The following is a 16,737-nucleotide window of genomic DNA, read 5'->3' on the forward strand; positions in this document are numbered from 1 at the left end:
GATTACTCTGTCCTCTTTACAACTTCATTCCTGAGTTTGATTACCCTTCGCCTCTTTAGTTTGCATACAGTCCAAGTCTCTTCTCTTGGATTTCCCGCTAACCTGAGCTTTAATCTACGTGAACTCAGACATCTTCTGAGTATTTTCCCACTCATAGTGAAACTTTCCCTTTCTGGGAGTAGTTTTGTGTTTCATCCTCTCTGGGCTGTGTGTCTCCTCTATTCCATGTAATCACCACAGTCTCTGGCTGACTCTCTTTGTAGGCATGGGCTGTCACTTTTTGCTGTATTTGAGTATCTGTTGCTTAGTGGTGATTTGAAATTAGTAATATTCTCCATCTCCTAGTTATGTTAAAGTCATGGATTGTTATAGATAGTGTTATTTGCTCCACTTATGGTGACCTTTATAATTCTTTGGGGGGATGCATGGGGAAATGCAGATGTAAGCAGTTGCTATTATTCTTCTTACACTAGAAACCAAATGTGTGCATTCAATAGTTAAATTCCTCTCTGTTTTTCCACTAGCCTAGGACTTTTGTTTCTGGTTTTTGTTTTTGTTTTTTCACCCCAAACCCATGAAATACAAAAAATATGCACTTGCAATTATGTTCATCTCTGGAAACTGGCCAAAAAACCAGTCAGCTACAACATGGGGCATTTGTATAGCGATTTCATTCCCTAAGAAATGTTTTGGTATTTATATGGTAAGATTAATTTTGCTTGTTTCTAGAAGTCTGGACAGCTGATCACCTGAAAGAGAGGAGCCAAGAAAACCAATCTAAACATTTGTGGGAAGTTGTATTCATCAATAATGAAATGCTGACTAAGGAACAAGGTGATGTAATAGGAATACCATTTAATGTGGACGTAAGCTCTTTTCCTTCCAGAAAAATGTTCTGTCAGTGTGATTCATGTGGAATGAGTTTCAACACTGTTTCAGAATTGGTTATCAGTAAGATAAACTATTTAGGAAAAAAGTCTGATGAATTTAATGCCTGTGGGAAATTGTTACTCAATATTAAGCATGATGAAACTCATACTCAAGAGAAAAATGAAGTTTTGAAAAATAGGAACACACTGAGTCATCATGAGGAGACTTTGCAGCATGAGAAGATTCAAACTTTAGAGCACAATTTTGAATACAGTATATGTCAGGAAACCCTCCTTGAAAAGGCAGTATTCAATACACAGAAGAGAGAGATCGCAGAAGAGAATAACTGTGATTATAATGAATTTGGGAGAACTTTGTGTGATAGTTCATCCCTCTTGTTCCGTCAGATATCTCCGTCAAAGGACAATCACTATGAATTTAGTGATTGTGAGAAGTTCTTATGTGTGAAGTCCACCCTTTCTAAACATGGGGTATCTATGAAACACTATGATTGTGGTGAAAGTGGGAATAATTTCAGGAGGAAATTGTGTCTGTCACACCTTCAGAAAGGTGATAAAGGAGAGAAACACTTTGAATGTAATGAATGTGGGAAAGCTTTCTGGGAGAAGTCACATCTCACTCGGCATCAGAGGGTGCACACAGGAGAGAAACCCTTTCAATGTAATGAATGTGAAAAAGCTTTCTGGGATAAGTCAAACCTCACTAAACATCAAAGATCACACACAGGGGAGAAACCTTTTGAATGCAATGAATGTGGGAAAGCCTTTAGCCATAAGTCAGCCCTCACATTACACCAGAGAACACATACAGGGGAGAAACCCTATCAATGTAATGCGTGTGGGAAAACTTTTTGCCAGAAATCTGACCTCACTAAACATCAGAGAACACACACAGGGCTGAAACCCTATGAATGTTATGAATGTGGAAAATCCTTCCGTGTGACTTCACACCTTAAAGTACACCAGAGAACTCACACAGGTGAGAAACCTTTTGAATGTCTTGAGTGTGGGAAATCCTTTAGTGAAAAGTCAAATCTTACACAGCATCAGAGAATTCACATAGGAGATAAATCTTATGAATGTAATGCATGTGGGAAAACTTTCTACCACAAGTCATTACTCACCAGGCATCAGATAATTCATACAGGGTGGAAACCTTATGAATGTTATGAATGTGGGAAAACCTTCTGCTTGAAGTCAGACCTCACAGTACATCAGAGAACACACACAGGGGAGAAACCCTTTGCATGTCCCGAATGTGGGAAATTCTTTAGCCATAAGTCAACCCTCTCTCAACATTATAGAACACACACAGGGGAGAAACCCTACGAATGTCATGAATGTGGAAAAATATTTTACAATAAATCATACCTAACTAAACATAATAGAACACATACAGGGGAGAAACCCTATGAATGTAATGAATGTGGAAAAACCTTCTACCAGAAGTCACAACTCACTCAGCATCAGAGAATTCACATAGGGGAGAAACCCTATAAATGTAATGAGTGTGGAAAAGCTTTCTGCCATAAGTCAGCTCTAATTGTACATCAGAGAACCCATACACAAGAAAAGCCCTATAAATGTAATGAATGTGGAAAATCTTTCTGTGTAAAGTCAGGACTTATTTTCCATGAGAGAAAGCACACGGGGGAGAAACCCTATGAATGCAATGAATGTGGGAAATTCTTCAGGCACAAATCATCACTCACAGTACATCACAGGGCTCACACAGGAGAGAAATCTTGTCAATGTAATGAATGTGGAAAAATCTTTTACCGTAAATCAGAACTTGCTCAACATCAGAGATCACATACAGGGGAAAAGCCCTATGAATGTAACACATGCAGGAAAACTTTCTCTCAAAAGTCAAATCTCATTGTACATCAGAGAAGACATATAGGAGAAAACCTTGTGAATGAAATGGATATTAGAAATTTCCAGCCACAAGTCAGCCTCCATAATGCCTCAGAGTATTCACACTATGGAGAAAGCCCTGATGACATCCTGAATGTTCAGTAACTATCCACAAACTCGCCTTATGTTACTCCAAAGTAATAGTAGGGGATAAACCCATAGACTACAACAATTATAGGACAGCTTTTGTTAGGAAGTGATATTCTATGTAATATCAGATGGTTAATACGGGCATAACACCTTACAGATTTTTTTGAATTTGTGAAAGTTTTTGGAAAAAATGCAAATAAGATTATGTTAGAATTTACGCCGAGGAGAAAATTGTCAATTTAAGAAATCTAAAGTGAAAATTTTGCTTAGAAATAAAATACGACAAGTTATGTTTTGAGTTTGATGCCATAATAGTTTTTAGGGCACCTAACAATAATTTATAGATGTATATTGTGGAATGTAAAGCTTTAAGAACTTAAAAAAAGGTAATAATTAAAATAACCTCACAAGAAGTTTAATGAGTAGAGAGAATTCCCATGTACACTTCACCAAACTTCCTCTAAGGATAATGTATAATCATAGTATATGGTCAAGTCCAAGAAATCGATGTTACCTTGCTGGTAGATACAGACTTAGTCAGATTTTACTATGGTTTGCATGCACTCTGTGTGTGTGTGTACGTGTATGTGTGTGTGTGTGGTTATATCAAACTTTTACCACTTTTACATTTGAGTAACCATCAACACGATTAGTTTACAGAACTGAAAAGGAATCTGAGATCTGTACTGTATCAGGATTACAAAGGATTTAGCCTCAAGTAGTTCCCTTTTTGTATTAATAACCACACGCTTCCTGCAACCCTATCCCTTGCATCCACTTGACTATGAAGTTTTTTTAAAGCACAGATAAATTGAATAATCAGGGCAATAGCATTAAGCACATCTGCGAATTATCCCTGAAGTTCAAAAGACTTACATATGTATAAGTGGTATGTGATATAAATCGTGTGTTTCATATGCATAATGGAATTTAACGTAATTGTGAATAGGAAGTAGGTATCCTAGTTTAGTAGTGGTTACATTATCAGGCCCATCCCAGATATTTGTCATGTCCTGAAACAATTTAAAAGGAGACCCACAGAGCTAATGTTTATCCATTTAAAAGGTATAAATCAAAATAACAAATTATCTAAAAAAAATCTATCCTGTACATGTGAAGATCTAGGCTTGCCTCCATGTTACTCCCTTTCTCTTCCTACCTGTGGCTCATGCCATGCCATGAAGTGCCTAGGGTACATATGTGAACATTCCAGCCTTCAGCATAAGTGATAGTCCAAATTTTCTTTAAGCAGCTGCTCTCCAAGACAGGGCCCTGGAAAGGCCCACACATACAGCCCAGGGCTGCCCAGGGCTGTTGGACTGTCATTTCAAGGCTCATTGTCCCCAGACAGGGATCTGGGCCCTCAGACTTTTGAGAATATGAAGAGGAGGGTTGAAGCTGGAGCAGAACCAGAATCAAGCTGGTGTGGGGCTTTTATTGACAGTGTGAAGATTGTACACTATATTACATGATCAGATCATACAAATAATCTAAGATTATACAGTCTGGTGATCCTAGATTACACAAGTAATCTAAGCTTCCACTTTAGGAAACTAGAAAAAGAAGAGCAAATTAAATCCAAAGTAACCTGAAAAAACGTTAGAGTAAAAATCATTGAAATTGAAAAGAGAAAATCGATAAAACCCAAAACTGGTTCCTTGAAAAGGTCAGTAAAATTGATAAACCTTTAGCTAGCTTAAGAACCAACAGAAGACAAATATTGCTAATACCAAAAATGAAAGAGGCCATCACAGCTAATCCTATGGTCACCAAAAGGATTAGAAAGAAACATGGACAACTCTGTCCATAAATTTGATAACTTAGCTAAAATGGACCAATTCCTTGCAAGACGCATTCTCTCAAAGCTCACACAAGATAGACCTCAATAGGCATATATATCTATTAAACCAAAGCAGTAATTAATAACCTTCCAAGGCCGGGTGCAGTGGTTCACGCCTGTAATCCCAGCACTTTACTTTGGGAGGCTGAGGCGGGTGGATCACAAGGTCAGGAGTTCGAGACCAGCCTGGTCAACATGGTGAAACCCCCTCTCTACTAAAAATATAAAAAATTAGCTGGGCATGGTGGCATGCGTGTGTAGTCGAAGCTACTCAGGAGGCTGAGGCAGAAGAATCACTTGAACCTGGGAGGTGGATGTTGCAGTGAGCCGAGATTGTGCCACTGTACTGCAGCCTGGGTGACAGAATGAGACTCCATCTCAAAAAATAATAATGAAACTTTCCAAAACAAAGTGCCAGGACCAACTGGGTTCACTGATGTGTTTTTGAGATACTTAAGGTAGAAATGATACCAAGTCTCTACCATCTCTTTCAGAAAATAAAAGCAGAGATAACACTTCCCAACTCATTTTGTGAGGCCAAAGTATTACCCTAATAGCAAAACCAGGCAAAGATATTACAAGAAAGGAAAACTACAGATCAATATTTCCATTGAACACAGATGCAGAAATCCTCAAAATATTAGCAAATCAGGAATGCAAGGCTTGTTCAACATTTGATATTCAGTGTAATCCATTGCATGCATTAGCTGCTCAAAGATGAAATACGATCATATCAATAGGTACAGAAAAAGCATTTGACAAAATCCAATATCCATTCATGTTAAAACCTCTCAACACAGAAGGAATACAGGAGAACTTACTCAAGTTGGTAAAGAACATACTACAAAAAACCCTACAGCTAACATCATCCTTGATGTTTCCAACTAGACACTTTCCTACTAAGATCAGGAACATGGCAAGGAACACCACACCACTGCTTTTCAGCATTGTACTGGAAGTGCTATCTAATGCAGTGTTAAAAAAAAAAAAAAGGAAATAAAATGCACATAGATTTGAAAGGATGAAATACAACTTTGTTCACAAGTAACATGATTGTCTTTGTAGAGAATTCTAAATAACAAAAACCCTGCTGACATTAATAAGCAATTACAGCAGGATTGCAGGATACAGTCCTCAGGTAGATGATAAAAAGGAATTGGACATCAAGTCATTAAAAGACGCGGAGAAACCCTAAATGCTTATTGTTAAGTGAAAACCAATCTGAAAAGGCTTTCTATTTTGTATGATTGCAATTATATGACATTTTGGGAGAGGCAAAACTGTTGAGCCAGTGAAAGGACCAGTGGTTGCTGAGAGTTGAGGGGAAAGGAGGGATGGCAGGTAGAGAGGTGATTTTTAGGGCAGTGAAAGTACTCTCTAGGGTACTGTAATTTGTCAAAACGCAGAGAATGGAAAACAGTGAACGGAAAACACAGAGTAAACCCTAATGTCAACTCTGGACTTCAGTTAATAATAATGTATCACTGTTGGCTCATTAATTGTAACAAATGAACCATAATGATGCAAGATGTTAATGATTGGGGAGCCTGTGGAAGATGGGAGGGGAAAGGGTTATATGAGAATTCTCTATACTTTTTGCTCAACTTTCTGTAACCCTAAAGCTACTCTAAAAAATGAAGTGTATCAAGTAAATAAATAACCAACCAACCAACCCTGAGGAACATCTTGTTTCTGTACTAAGGTGTTCTTTTGTCAGTTGTATGTTTCTGACTGAACATGTAAATCATCATTAATGAACAATTGAATTGCTTTTGTACGTCCTTAATATATTTTAAATTATGGTAACTGTGACCTGAAATTAAGGACTAGTATTTTTGGTTCTCTTGACATCTGAAGCCAATAGGGCCTCAAATGACCTAACCTAATTTCCATCCCCACTCTGCTTCCACAGGTGAGGTAACTTAGCAGACAGTCCTCCTTGTCAGGGGGGCCAGGCACAATTCCTGCTTATTCCTAAGTAGTAAGATTTGCTTCCCTGCCAGCTCTTGGAATTATTCACCAAACCCCTCACATCCTCCCACAGCAAACAGGGGTCACTGTACTCTGGATAATACAGCTGCTCGCCACAACCCCTCCTTTTCCACTCTGCTCCCTAGTCGAACCCTGTGTGGCTCTGCCCAGCATGTGGTGTCCTTCTCACCTTTCTGAGAGTTGGTGTGACTGACAAACTCACCTAGATCTTATCTGTCCAGTGTCAGGTGTTCAGTGTTCAACCTTTCTATAGCATTGGGGTGGGGATCCTTCCTTCACCATCAGGGTGAAAAGGAACCAGTTACAACCATTGGCATAAACAGGATGGCCCATCCGAAGCCAGGGTCATCCAGTCCAATTTTAACTAACTGCTCTTAGCTAACTGACAGGTTCCATATTATGGCAAAGGCTTCTTGGACAGAACCACCAGTTGCTGGCAGGTTTGCACTTGGCCTGTGCTGTAATGCACTTTTCTTGGGGGAGGTGAGTGTCGCATCTCTTCCCATTCTAAAATGCTGTTGTGCACAGGACAAGAGTGCTCACCCATTGGCTGTATCCCTTCATGACTTGACTTGGGCTCAGCCTGTTTGGCAGGTGGTCTCTGAGGCTCCCACCTGTACAGGTAGTGACCACACTGTACAGCACTTGACAGTCACTGTACAGTGACGAACTGATCAGCATTTGAGCCCCACTTTCCAAAGGTCTGGCTGGAGCTCTCTGATTATCATCACTGGCTGCATGGAACATCCCTATAGACTATTGTTTGTTACTGCACACCCCTGGCTTGTGCATGCAGATGGCCTATTGTGAGGTTTGTGGAAAGGCAGGAGACAACTGAGGGAGGTGAGTGTGGCCCTCCAGTTGCCTAATGAGGCATTCAGGATGGGTAGTACCTACACCCCTTTCCTGTGCTGCTCCTTCACTTGCTGCCACCACACATGCTTTCCTGACCCCTAAGCGTGTCAAGATGCACATGCATGGTGGCCCATGGTCCAGGTGCTGATGAGAAGAGAAAAAGATACCAGTTCTCCCCAGATTACCAGAGGAAGTAACTCTCCTGCCCTTCCAATGCAAAACCCCTTGCCAATGTGCCTGAGCGTGGCCTGGCATTGCTGCTTGCCAGCATGCCACAGGGTGAACCTTGCAATCATGGGGCCTGATGGCCTACACCTGGGCCACAGACTACATGACCTTACCTTGAACATAGGGAGAGTGACTGTGACATCCAATATGCTTTTAGTGTTTGTGCCCCCTCCAAAAGTCATGTTGAGGCTGGGTGCAGTGGCTCAACAAATCCCAGCACTCTGGGAGGCCGAGCACAAATCCCAGCATTTTGGTAGGCCGGGGCGGCAGGATCACTTGAGGTCAGGAGTTCAAGACCAGCCTGGCCAACATGGTGAAACCCGGTCTCTACTAAAACTACAAAAATTAGCTGGGCATGGTCGTGCCTGTAATCCCAGCTAGTTGGGAGGCTGAAGCAGGAGAATCGCTTGAACCCAGGAGGCAGAGGTTGCAGTGAGCCAAGTTGGTGCCACTGCACTCCAGCTTGGGCAAGAGAGCAAGACCGTCTCAAAACAAAACAAAACAAAAAACAAGTCATGTTGAAACTGAATCCTCAGTGCAATAGCTTGCAAAGGTTTGGCCTTTGGGAGGTGGTAAGGTCATGAGAGCTCTACCTCATGAACGATTAGTGATCTTAGGAGCCAGCTGGAGAGAACACGCTAGAACCCTTTCTGCCCCTCCCCTTTCTGACATGTGAGGGCCCAGTGTCACTCCCCTCAAGAGGAAACAGCAAGGAGGGGCTGCCTTGGAAGCTGAGACCTGGCGCTCACCGGATACTCACCTTTCTGGCTCTTTCATCTTGGACTTCCTGCCTCCAGAGCTGTGAGAGGTAAATTTCTATTGTTTATAAACGACCTAGTCTCAGGTGGTTTGTTATAGTCCATGGTTCACACAAATGGACGAAGACAAAATGTCTCTTGGAAATTTGGCATTTGGCCATGCTACACTCTCATCTCTGCACATGAGGAATATGTTGGGACACTATTGAAAAAAATCAAACTGAACACCTAACGGCATGGTCCCAATGCTGCGTAAGACATTTGTCAGATTATTTTCAGGGGAAACTGTGAGACTATTATGAGTGCGTGTGTATGGGCATGCAGCCTGTGTGTATGTGAGGTGAGGTTGGGAGAGAGATTTGTAATACCCCAGTTAATAGAATCAATCTGAAGGATTGCTTGAGCCCAGGAGTTCAAGACTGCAGTGAGCTATGGTGATGCCACTGCACTCCAGCCTGGGTGACAGAGTAAGACTCTGTCTCCTTAAAAAACAAAAGGCTGGGTGCGGTGGCTCACACCTGTAATCCCAGCACTCTGGGAGGCCGAGGTGGGCGGATCACGAGGTCAGGAGATTGAGATCATCCTGGCTAACACGGTGAAACCCTGTCTCTACTAAAAATACAAAAAGTTAGCTGGGTGTGGTGGCAGGCGCCTGTAGTCCCAGCTACTTGGGAGACTGAGGCAGGAGAATGGCATGAACCCGGGAGGTGGAGCTTGCAGTGAGCTGAGATCGCGCCACTGCACTCCAGCCTGGACGACAGAGCGAGACTCCATCTCAAAAAAAAAAAAAAAAAAAAAAAAAAAGAGGAAAAGTATCCTGTGCCGATCATCTGGAAGTAAACAGTGAGTTTGGAGTATGCACACTCTAAAGAAACCCTAAAGCAAAATGCAACTGTGTCCGTGTGTAGTAATAACAGACTGGCATCTTTGCAGATACAAGCTATGAACTAGAGCAAGGCATTCTGACTGGTCCCACAGGTTCACATGGAAAGGAGACAGCACAAATGAATGAAGGAACTGTGGGAAAGACAGATATCTTGATAAATCACATTTCCTTTTTAAGGATATTTTTAAGGCACCGGTGGAAGCAGACATAGCTTGGTAATCCGTGGTGTATTCTCGGAAGGTACCACTTGAATGGAAGAGAGGAGACAGACAAAGACAACCAAGAGGCTTGAACTTGACAAAAAATTATTTATAACAAAAAGGGCAGCTTTGTGCATAGAGGTGCATGTAAATATATACAAAATGCTAACAGTATCAGAAGATGAACATCCTGCTTTGTTCAGTGATTTCATGGAGTTGTTGTTTTGCGTTTCCTTGTCATGTTCTCTGTCTACATGTTTAAAGGGAGGATTACATGTGAACACTATCCGGTATTATGCATCTAAGCTTGTGTTACCAATCATTGGTAGATAGATAGTGAGGTAACTTCTAGTTCCCATCTCCTCTGGTAAGAGCTAAGATGCAAACTCTTTGTGATGAACTGACATCAAGATGAAATATAGCACCCCCGTTTTCTCTGCGTCAGTCTGCCTTCAGGCTCACCCTGTGAACTCACCAAAGGGAGTGAAGTGTGGATGTGTCTCTTTTACCTATTTTCACCTTGGTTCAGTTCTGGTTTGTGCATTGTCCAGACTACCCAGGATGTGACGATTGCAGGGAGGAGGTCATGTTTGTCATAAAAATGCTTTGGCTCCTTAGGATTCAGCAAAGGTATCCACTGCCTGGTGTTTGTGGTGCCTGCAGGACAGTGTGGATCTTAGAAACAATCACATAGGCCATAAAATGAGGCTGGAAACTTAAGCGGTGTCCACAAGGCAGAGAAAAGATGCTCCTTTTGGGTTTCCAAGTGTTCGGTTTCCTCTTGCATTAGTCTTGTTCCAGGACATGGTGTGTCCCCTTGTTTATCCTCCTGTGGGTCATGCAACTTCTTCATCCTGGGGAGGAGCCTGATGGGGTGGTGAGAAGGACACCTTCTCCCTCCTAAACCTGAAGCCCTAGTGAGCTCTGCAGGGCATTGAGCAGAGCCTGAAACTCTTCCTGGCTGCGGGCTGTGGAGGGCTCTCCTGTCCTAATCCTAACTGGTGATGCTGATTTCTGAAACTCTGAGGTTGTCAGGGCGTTCATCTAAAAGGCATGAGGTGAGGCTGGGCACAGTGGCTCACACCTGTAGTCCCAGCACTTTGGGAGGCCAAGGTGGGTGGATCACCTGAGGTCAGGAGTTCGAGACCAGCCTGGCCAACATGGTAAAACCCTGTCTCTACTAAAAATACAAAATTTAGCAGGGTGTGGTGGCGGGCACCTGTAATGCCAGCTACTCTGGAGGCTGAGGCAGGAGAATTGCTTGAAACTGGGAGGCAGAGGTTGCAGTGAGCTGAGATCACACCATTGCACTCCAGCCTAGGTGACAAGAGTGAAACTCTGTCTCAAAAAAAAAAAAAAAATTCTCAAAGGAAAGGGATGGCTCCTTGCTTGGCCATGCCCTAGGCTGCTGCAGGTGTGTCCATGTGAGCACATTGTGGAGCAGCTCCCTGTCCCCAGGTGGTGATTTGATCACCATGCCCTGGGGCTGCTCACGCCACCATTGCCTAAGGTGGGCTGTTTCTTGCACACCTTGTTGTGATCCTTGCTCAGAATGATCAGATGGCGGCTGAGTAGTGTCCTTGAAGGGCAGAACTCCCAGGCTAGTGCCATCATTGTCCTTGTCATTCTGGCAATTTCCTTAGTACACATGCCAGAAAGGAGGCTAAGTGGGTGGGAACACCCCTCCAAGAGTTGGTCCTGTTGACACATGGGTCCTGAGAGGAGCGATCTCCTGGCACAACCCAGGTGGACTGGTACAGGATGGCCCTTGGTGCCTGGCTCACACAGCCTCCACAGACCTGCTTAGTGGAGGAAGGTCTGGTACAGATGACCAATGGCTGCTGGGGGAGTTGGAGGGAGGCCTGTGCGCAGAGCTGCTTGCGCAATGCACAGGTTGCTGTGCTGCAGCTGAGCAGTAGGGCGAGGTCTGTGTCTGGAGCTGCCAGGGAATTCATGGGGCTGCCTCTGCTCTGGCCTGGGGGCCGAGCTCTTTGGTTCTGAGCCCACATCTAAGAGAAAGGGAAACAAAGATGTCAGAAGACGTAAGAGGTTCCAGCTTCATTCCCTCATCTGTGAGGCAGAAGTGACATCTGTTGGGCTTTATCTCGGTGATTCTGTCTGTATATAACATTTAGTCTGCAAAATGTTGACGAGTTAGGGGAGTTATTGCACTGGCCCACGAATGGATCCCACATTGATTTGCTAGAATTGCAGGATTTTCCCACAAAAGAGAGGACCCTAGATGATTAGATTATCACACTTGAGGGTTAGTGGAGGGGCAAAGTCTACACTGGTGTCTAGTGCCTAGAAGACTGAGTTGGAAATAAAGGTCACAACACATAAGAAAGACATAAAACAAATACGACATAAGACAAGACACATAAGACAGCACCCTTGTAACAAAGAACTCTCAACTTCTTTCAAGATACCAGCCTCCACTTCTTTAGTACCATCTCAGCGGGCAATACCACTTCCAAAATTATGGGACAAATTGTGCACCACAGACAGAAAACTTACCTAGATTCTGGATTCTGGAATGCCTGTTTGTTTTGCCAGCACTTCCTTGATGGCAGCTCCAGGGAATCAGTTCCTCTGAAAAGCTTGAAGGAGGACACCTGTCTGTGGTTTAGTGATGGCGTCACTTTTGTCTCCCTCCTTTGGTTAAACATTCTGTAGGAAAACAGGAAGAAAAGAGGGCTTTCAGGCCATCTTCACATCAACCCTACGACAGACATTTTCAAATATTGTTCTCACCATCCTTACTCCCTCCCAGGCCCCTGAGATGCTCATGCCCTTGGATTAAACCCCTGCAGTGCTGGAAGAAGAGGACTCTGCACTGCCTGCCACACCAGGACTGGAAGATCCATGGCCTTCCCTTCTTCCAAACTACCTTCCCACAAGATGGGGATGGTGGTCACGTCTCCAACACTAGCATGCTGTGGAAGAGACATCAGCATTCTTGCAACAAATCTGGAAACAGCCTAAAGAGATGTTTCTACTTCAAAGAGTTGCACTGAGGAAGTGCACTGGCACTGCTGGGGACTCACCTGGGGCCCCGGGCTGAGGCTTCTCGTGTCCTTGGAGCTGCTGTCCTCCCGAGGAGTGTCCACACTGCAGCCAGCTCAGCCTCAGGTGTCTTCTCTGGTTTTGAAACCAAATCTAAGTGGGAAAAGAAGATTCAAGTTTTATCCGATTTAGTCTACATAATTTTAAGTATCTATTTGAGCTCAATACCAAGAATTACTTCCTTCTGTCTCCCATCTGTGATCGCCAGAGGAAAGGTCCCCGGGCTAGGAGACACTGGCTGGCATCCTAAAGCCAGAGCTGGCCAACGGGTGTGTGTCCACTCTTCCTTCACCTCTTCCCGACCCCACACTTGTTTTTGTCTCACGCTCACTTGCTCTTTCTGCCTCCCTCTCACTCTTTAGGTCTCACAAAGGCTTTGGCCAAAGACTGACTGACTTTCCTTGGCTCTCTGTCATCTCCGCATAGTCAAAGGCATTTCATAACACACAATCCATGTGAAGGGACCTCTGATGAAAATCCATTTAAAGAGTAGCTCACTAATTATCAATACTTACTGCTGAGCCTGGAATCATTCATGTGTACCTCAGAGTTCATTCATTCCAGATGCAATACTAGATAAGGAGACTCCTATGAACCAAATATCTAACTCTGAATAGATAGTGACTGTCATAATCAAACCCTGTGGCTGCCTCCTCCTTACTGGAGGGTGTAGAGGAATGCAGTTTTTTGTTTGTTTATTTGTTTGTTTTGAGATCATCTCGCTGCAATGCCCAGGCTGGAGTACAATGGTGCGATCTCGGCTCACTGCAACCTCCGCCTCCCAGGTTCAAACAATTCTCCTGCCTTAGCCTCCCGAGTAGCTGGGATTACAGGCACACATCATCGTGCCCTGGCTAATTTTTGTATTTTGTGTAGAGACGGGGTTTCACCATGTTGGCCAGGCTGGCCTTGAACTCCTGACCTTGGATGATCACCCGCCTTGGCCTCCCAAAGTGCTGAGATTACAGGCATGAGCCACCGTGCTCGGCCAGGAATGTGCTTTTAATCATTCCTTAGTGTTTCATGTGGGGACTTGATAACTCACGATAAGGATTCTATCCTAAAAGACAAGCAATACCTGTTGACCTGCTCTTATGTCCCAGGCAGTTTGTAAAACTGTTACATCTGTTCTCTCAATATGTCACTTCAAATACGATCAGGAAAGAAATCTTAAACATGGCTGGAAATGTGGAGGCAACAAATACATTAGTGAACACCCTGGCAGATCCAGCCTCATTCTACATGGTTTCTTGTGCTTTCCTTCCGCACCACCAACTCCAGTGGGCTGGTTGCCAGTGCACCAGCCAATTTCCATGTCTTCCCATGGGACACACTTTTTTTTTTTTTTTTTTTTTGAGATGGATTTTTGCTCTTATGCCCAGGCTGGAGTGCAATGGCCCTATCTGGGCTCACTACAACCTCCGCCAACCAGGTTCAAGCAATTCTCCTGTCTCAGCCTCCTGAGTAGCTGGGATTACAGGCACATGCCACCACGACTGGCTAATTTTTGTATTTTTAATAAAGACAAGGTTTCACCATACTGGCCAGGCTGTTCTCGAACTCCTGCCTCAGCCTCCAAAAGTGCTGGGATTACCGACGTGAGCCACTGCCCCTGGCCTGGGACACACTTTCATTCTGGGATTTGATGTAGCACTCTGACACCTGGACTGGGTGCATAAAGAGAAGGAAATACATCTTCATCTGGCCTGCCTGAAACTCAGAACCCTGTATCCCAGAGCTTACTCAGGATTATAGCATTTGATATAAAACCCTGACCATAGGCTTTTCTTCAACACAGTCCCTTTTACTTAGTTATTGACAGTCTGGATACACTTCTCCTGGTGTGATTGTGATCTTTCCAGCTATTTCTTTCTTAACTGGAGAAACAGAAGGGTTTTTTTTATTATTTATTTATTTATTGAGACAGAGTCTCACTCTGTCACCCAGGCTGGAGTGCAGTGCTGTGATCTCAGCTCACTGCAACCTCTGCCCCCCGGGTTCAAGCAATTCTCTGCCACAGGTGCCTGCTACCATACCTGGTTAATTTTTGTATTTTTAGTAGAGATGTGGCCTCACCGTCTTGGCCAGGCCGGTCTTGAATTCCTGACCTCGTGATCCACCCGCCTTGGCTTCCCAAAGTGCTGGGATTACAGGCATGAGCCACCGCACCCAGCCGGTTTTATTTTTATATACATTATTCCACTCAAAATATTCCAAAACGGGATCAGGCATTAAACTCTCCAGTGTGTAAAGCCCACATAAAAACACTTAGTAGAGGCCAGGCACAGTGGCTCACTCCTGTAACCCCAGCACTTTGGGAGGCCAAGGTGGGTGGATCACTTGAGGCCGGGAGTTTGAGACCAGCCTGGCTAACATGGCAAAACCCCATCTCTACTAAAAATACAAAAATTAGCCAGGTGTGGCACACACTGGTAATCCCAGCTACTTGGGAGGGTAAAGGATGAGAATGGCTTGAAACTGGGAGGTGGAGGTTGTAGTGAGCTGAGATTGCATCACTGCACTCCAGCCTGGGTGATAGAGTGAGACTCTGTCTCAAAACAAAACAGTAGAAAAGAAACAAAAACCATGTGATGAGAAACGGGACTTTATGGCAGCACTGACCTCACTGTCCTCAATATGACCTATTAAAGAACAAGCATTCTGAGCATTCTGTAATATTGGTTCCAGGTATCAATGACAACCTATCGTGATCATGATGACCCTATTACCTATATTCTCTAGAGCATGCAAATATGATTTAATTTTCTCCTACCAGGAAAAATGCCCAATTTCACTTCCTTCCCCCATCAATGAATACACCAGACCACATGTTCCATGACTGGTAAAAGGCAGAGATAGGGGTCTTACTTTCAGTTCATTCTTAACATGGTATAATTGGAGACTGCTTAGCCCAGCTTGTCTTTTTTCTTTGACCCCAAGGAAATGAAACAAAAATACAAGCCCACCTGTATCCTAGACTCCAGACTGCCGATTTCTTTGGCCAGTTGTTCTCTGGTTGGTATGCCAGAGTAGGAGTTCTGCTTAAACAATGCTTGAAGGGCATCCTTTTGACTCAAGTTCAAAACAATTCTTTGTTGAGATTCTCTTGGGAGACAGCCTGGTTTAGAGAAATGGGTCAAAGCCATAGGAAGGATTTGTTGTGGATTCACATCTGTGATTCAGTGTATACAGGCCTTCTGTTGATACCGGGTTGAAGGTGTTGAGTCCCAGTGGTCACTCTGTGTTTGTACTTTTTGGATACACACTCCATGATTAACTGGGCGCAGGGCATTACACAGATTAGAAAGGGTGATAGCCTTCATCCTGAGATCCACACCAAAAAGTGAATCTCATGCCATTCATAACATTGCACACAAACAACTCAGAAACCAGTTGAAAAGGGAGACATTGAATGAAACATTCAGTTTCAAAATGTGAAAATCAAATTTGGACTTTCTGGGTTAAACACATATAGGGCAAGGGTTGAAAGACTACCTGTTGCGCTCTATGCTCTCTACATGAATAACAGAATCAATCGTTCCCCAAACCTCAGCATCACACAGTATACCCATGTAACAAAACTGCACATGTACCCCCTGAATCTAAGATAAAAATAGAAATTATTTTTAAAATTGTAAAAAAAAATTAAAGATGTTATCTTCAAAGGGTGGTCATTAGGATGAACCTTGATGTGGTAGGAGGGAGGCATGTAGCCGAGTCCCAGTGTTTATATCTGGAGAGGAGAGTGAATGGCCTTGCATCCCCCATGCAGGGACAATGACCAGCAGGGTGTCAAGATCTGTTGTAATATTTGCAGCATTACTGAAGATCTGTGTAGCAAACTGGTTCCCAGGGAACTCTTGGCAGGAATCAGAATGCATCTATGTCACTCCTTGTAAAATTAAAAAGGAAACAACAGGAACAACAAAAAACCTGGCAACATTTCCTAGTATTTATGATGCCAGACATTTTCTGAGAGCTGTGTGGCAGCCTTCTTAGTGGAGAACACAGTTTT

The 16,737-nt window shown here is 43.5% G+C and overlaps 1 protein-coding gene across 10 annotated transcripts in view; it reads left to right on the forward strand.

Annotated features, from left to right (window-relative positions):
* Positions 1-5,740, forward strand: part of LOC100984084 (zinc finger protein 33A) — a 46,221-nt gene extending 40,481 nt beyond the window's left edge. For 7 of the 10 annotated variants that reach the window (XM_055092662.2, XM_008967548.4, XM_008967536.6 and 4 more), the window contains one exon: positions 730-5,740. In XM_055092662.2, the coding sequence (XP_054948637.1) occupies positions 816-2,912 (2,097 nt within the window). In that variant the 5' untranslated portion in view covers positions 730-815 and the 3' untranslated portion in view covers positions 2,913-5,740. The remainder of the gene's footprint in view (positions 1-729) is intronic. The other 3 variants (XM_055092663.2, XM_055092660.3, XM_008967543.6) reach the window with 1 other exon arrangement.
* The last annotated feature ends 10,997 nt before the right edge of the window (positions 5,741-16,737 follow it).

This window comes from Pan paniscus, chromosome 8, assembly GCF_029289425.2.
Source record: "Pan paniscus chromosome 8, NHGRI_mPanPan1-v2.0_pri, whole genome shotgun sequence".
In the NCBI taxonomy this organism is placed as follows: Eukaryota; Metazoa; Chordata; class Mammalia; order Primates; family Hominidae; genus Pan; species Pan paniscus.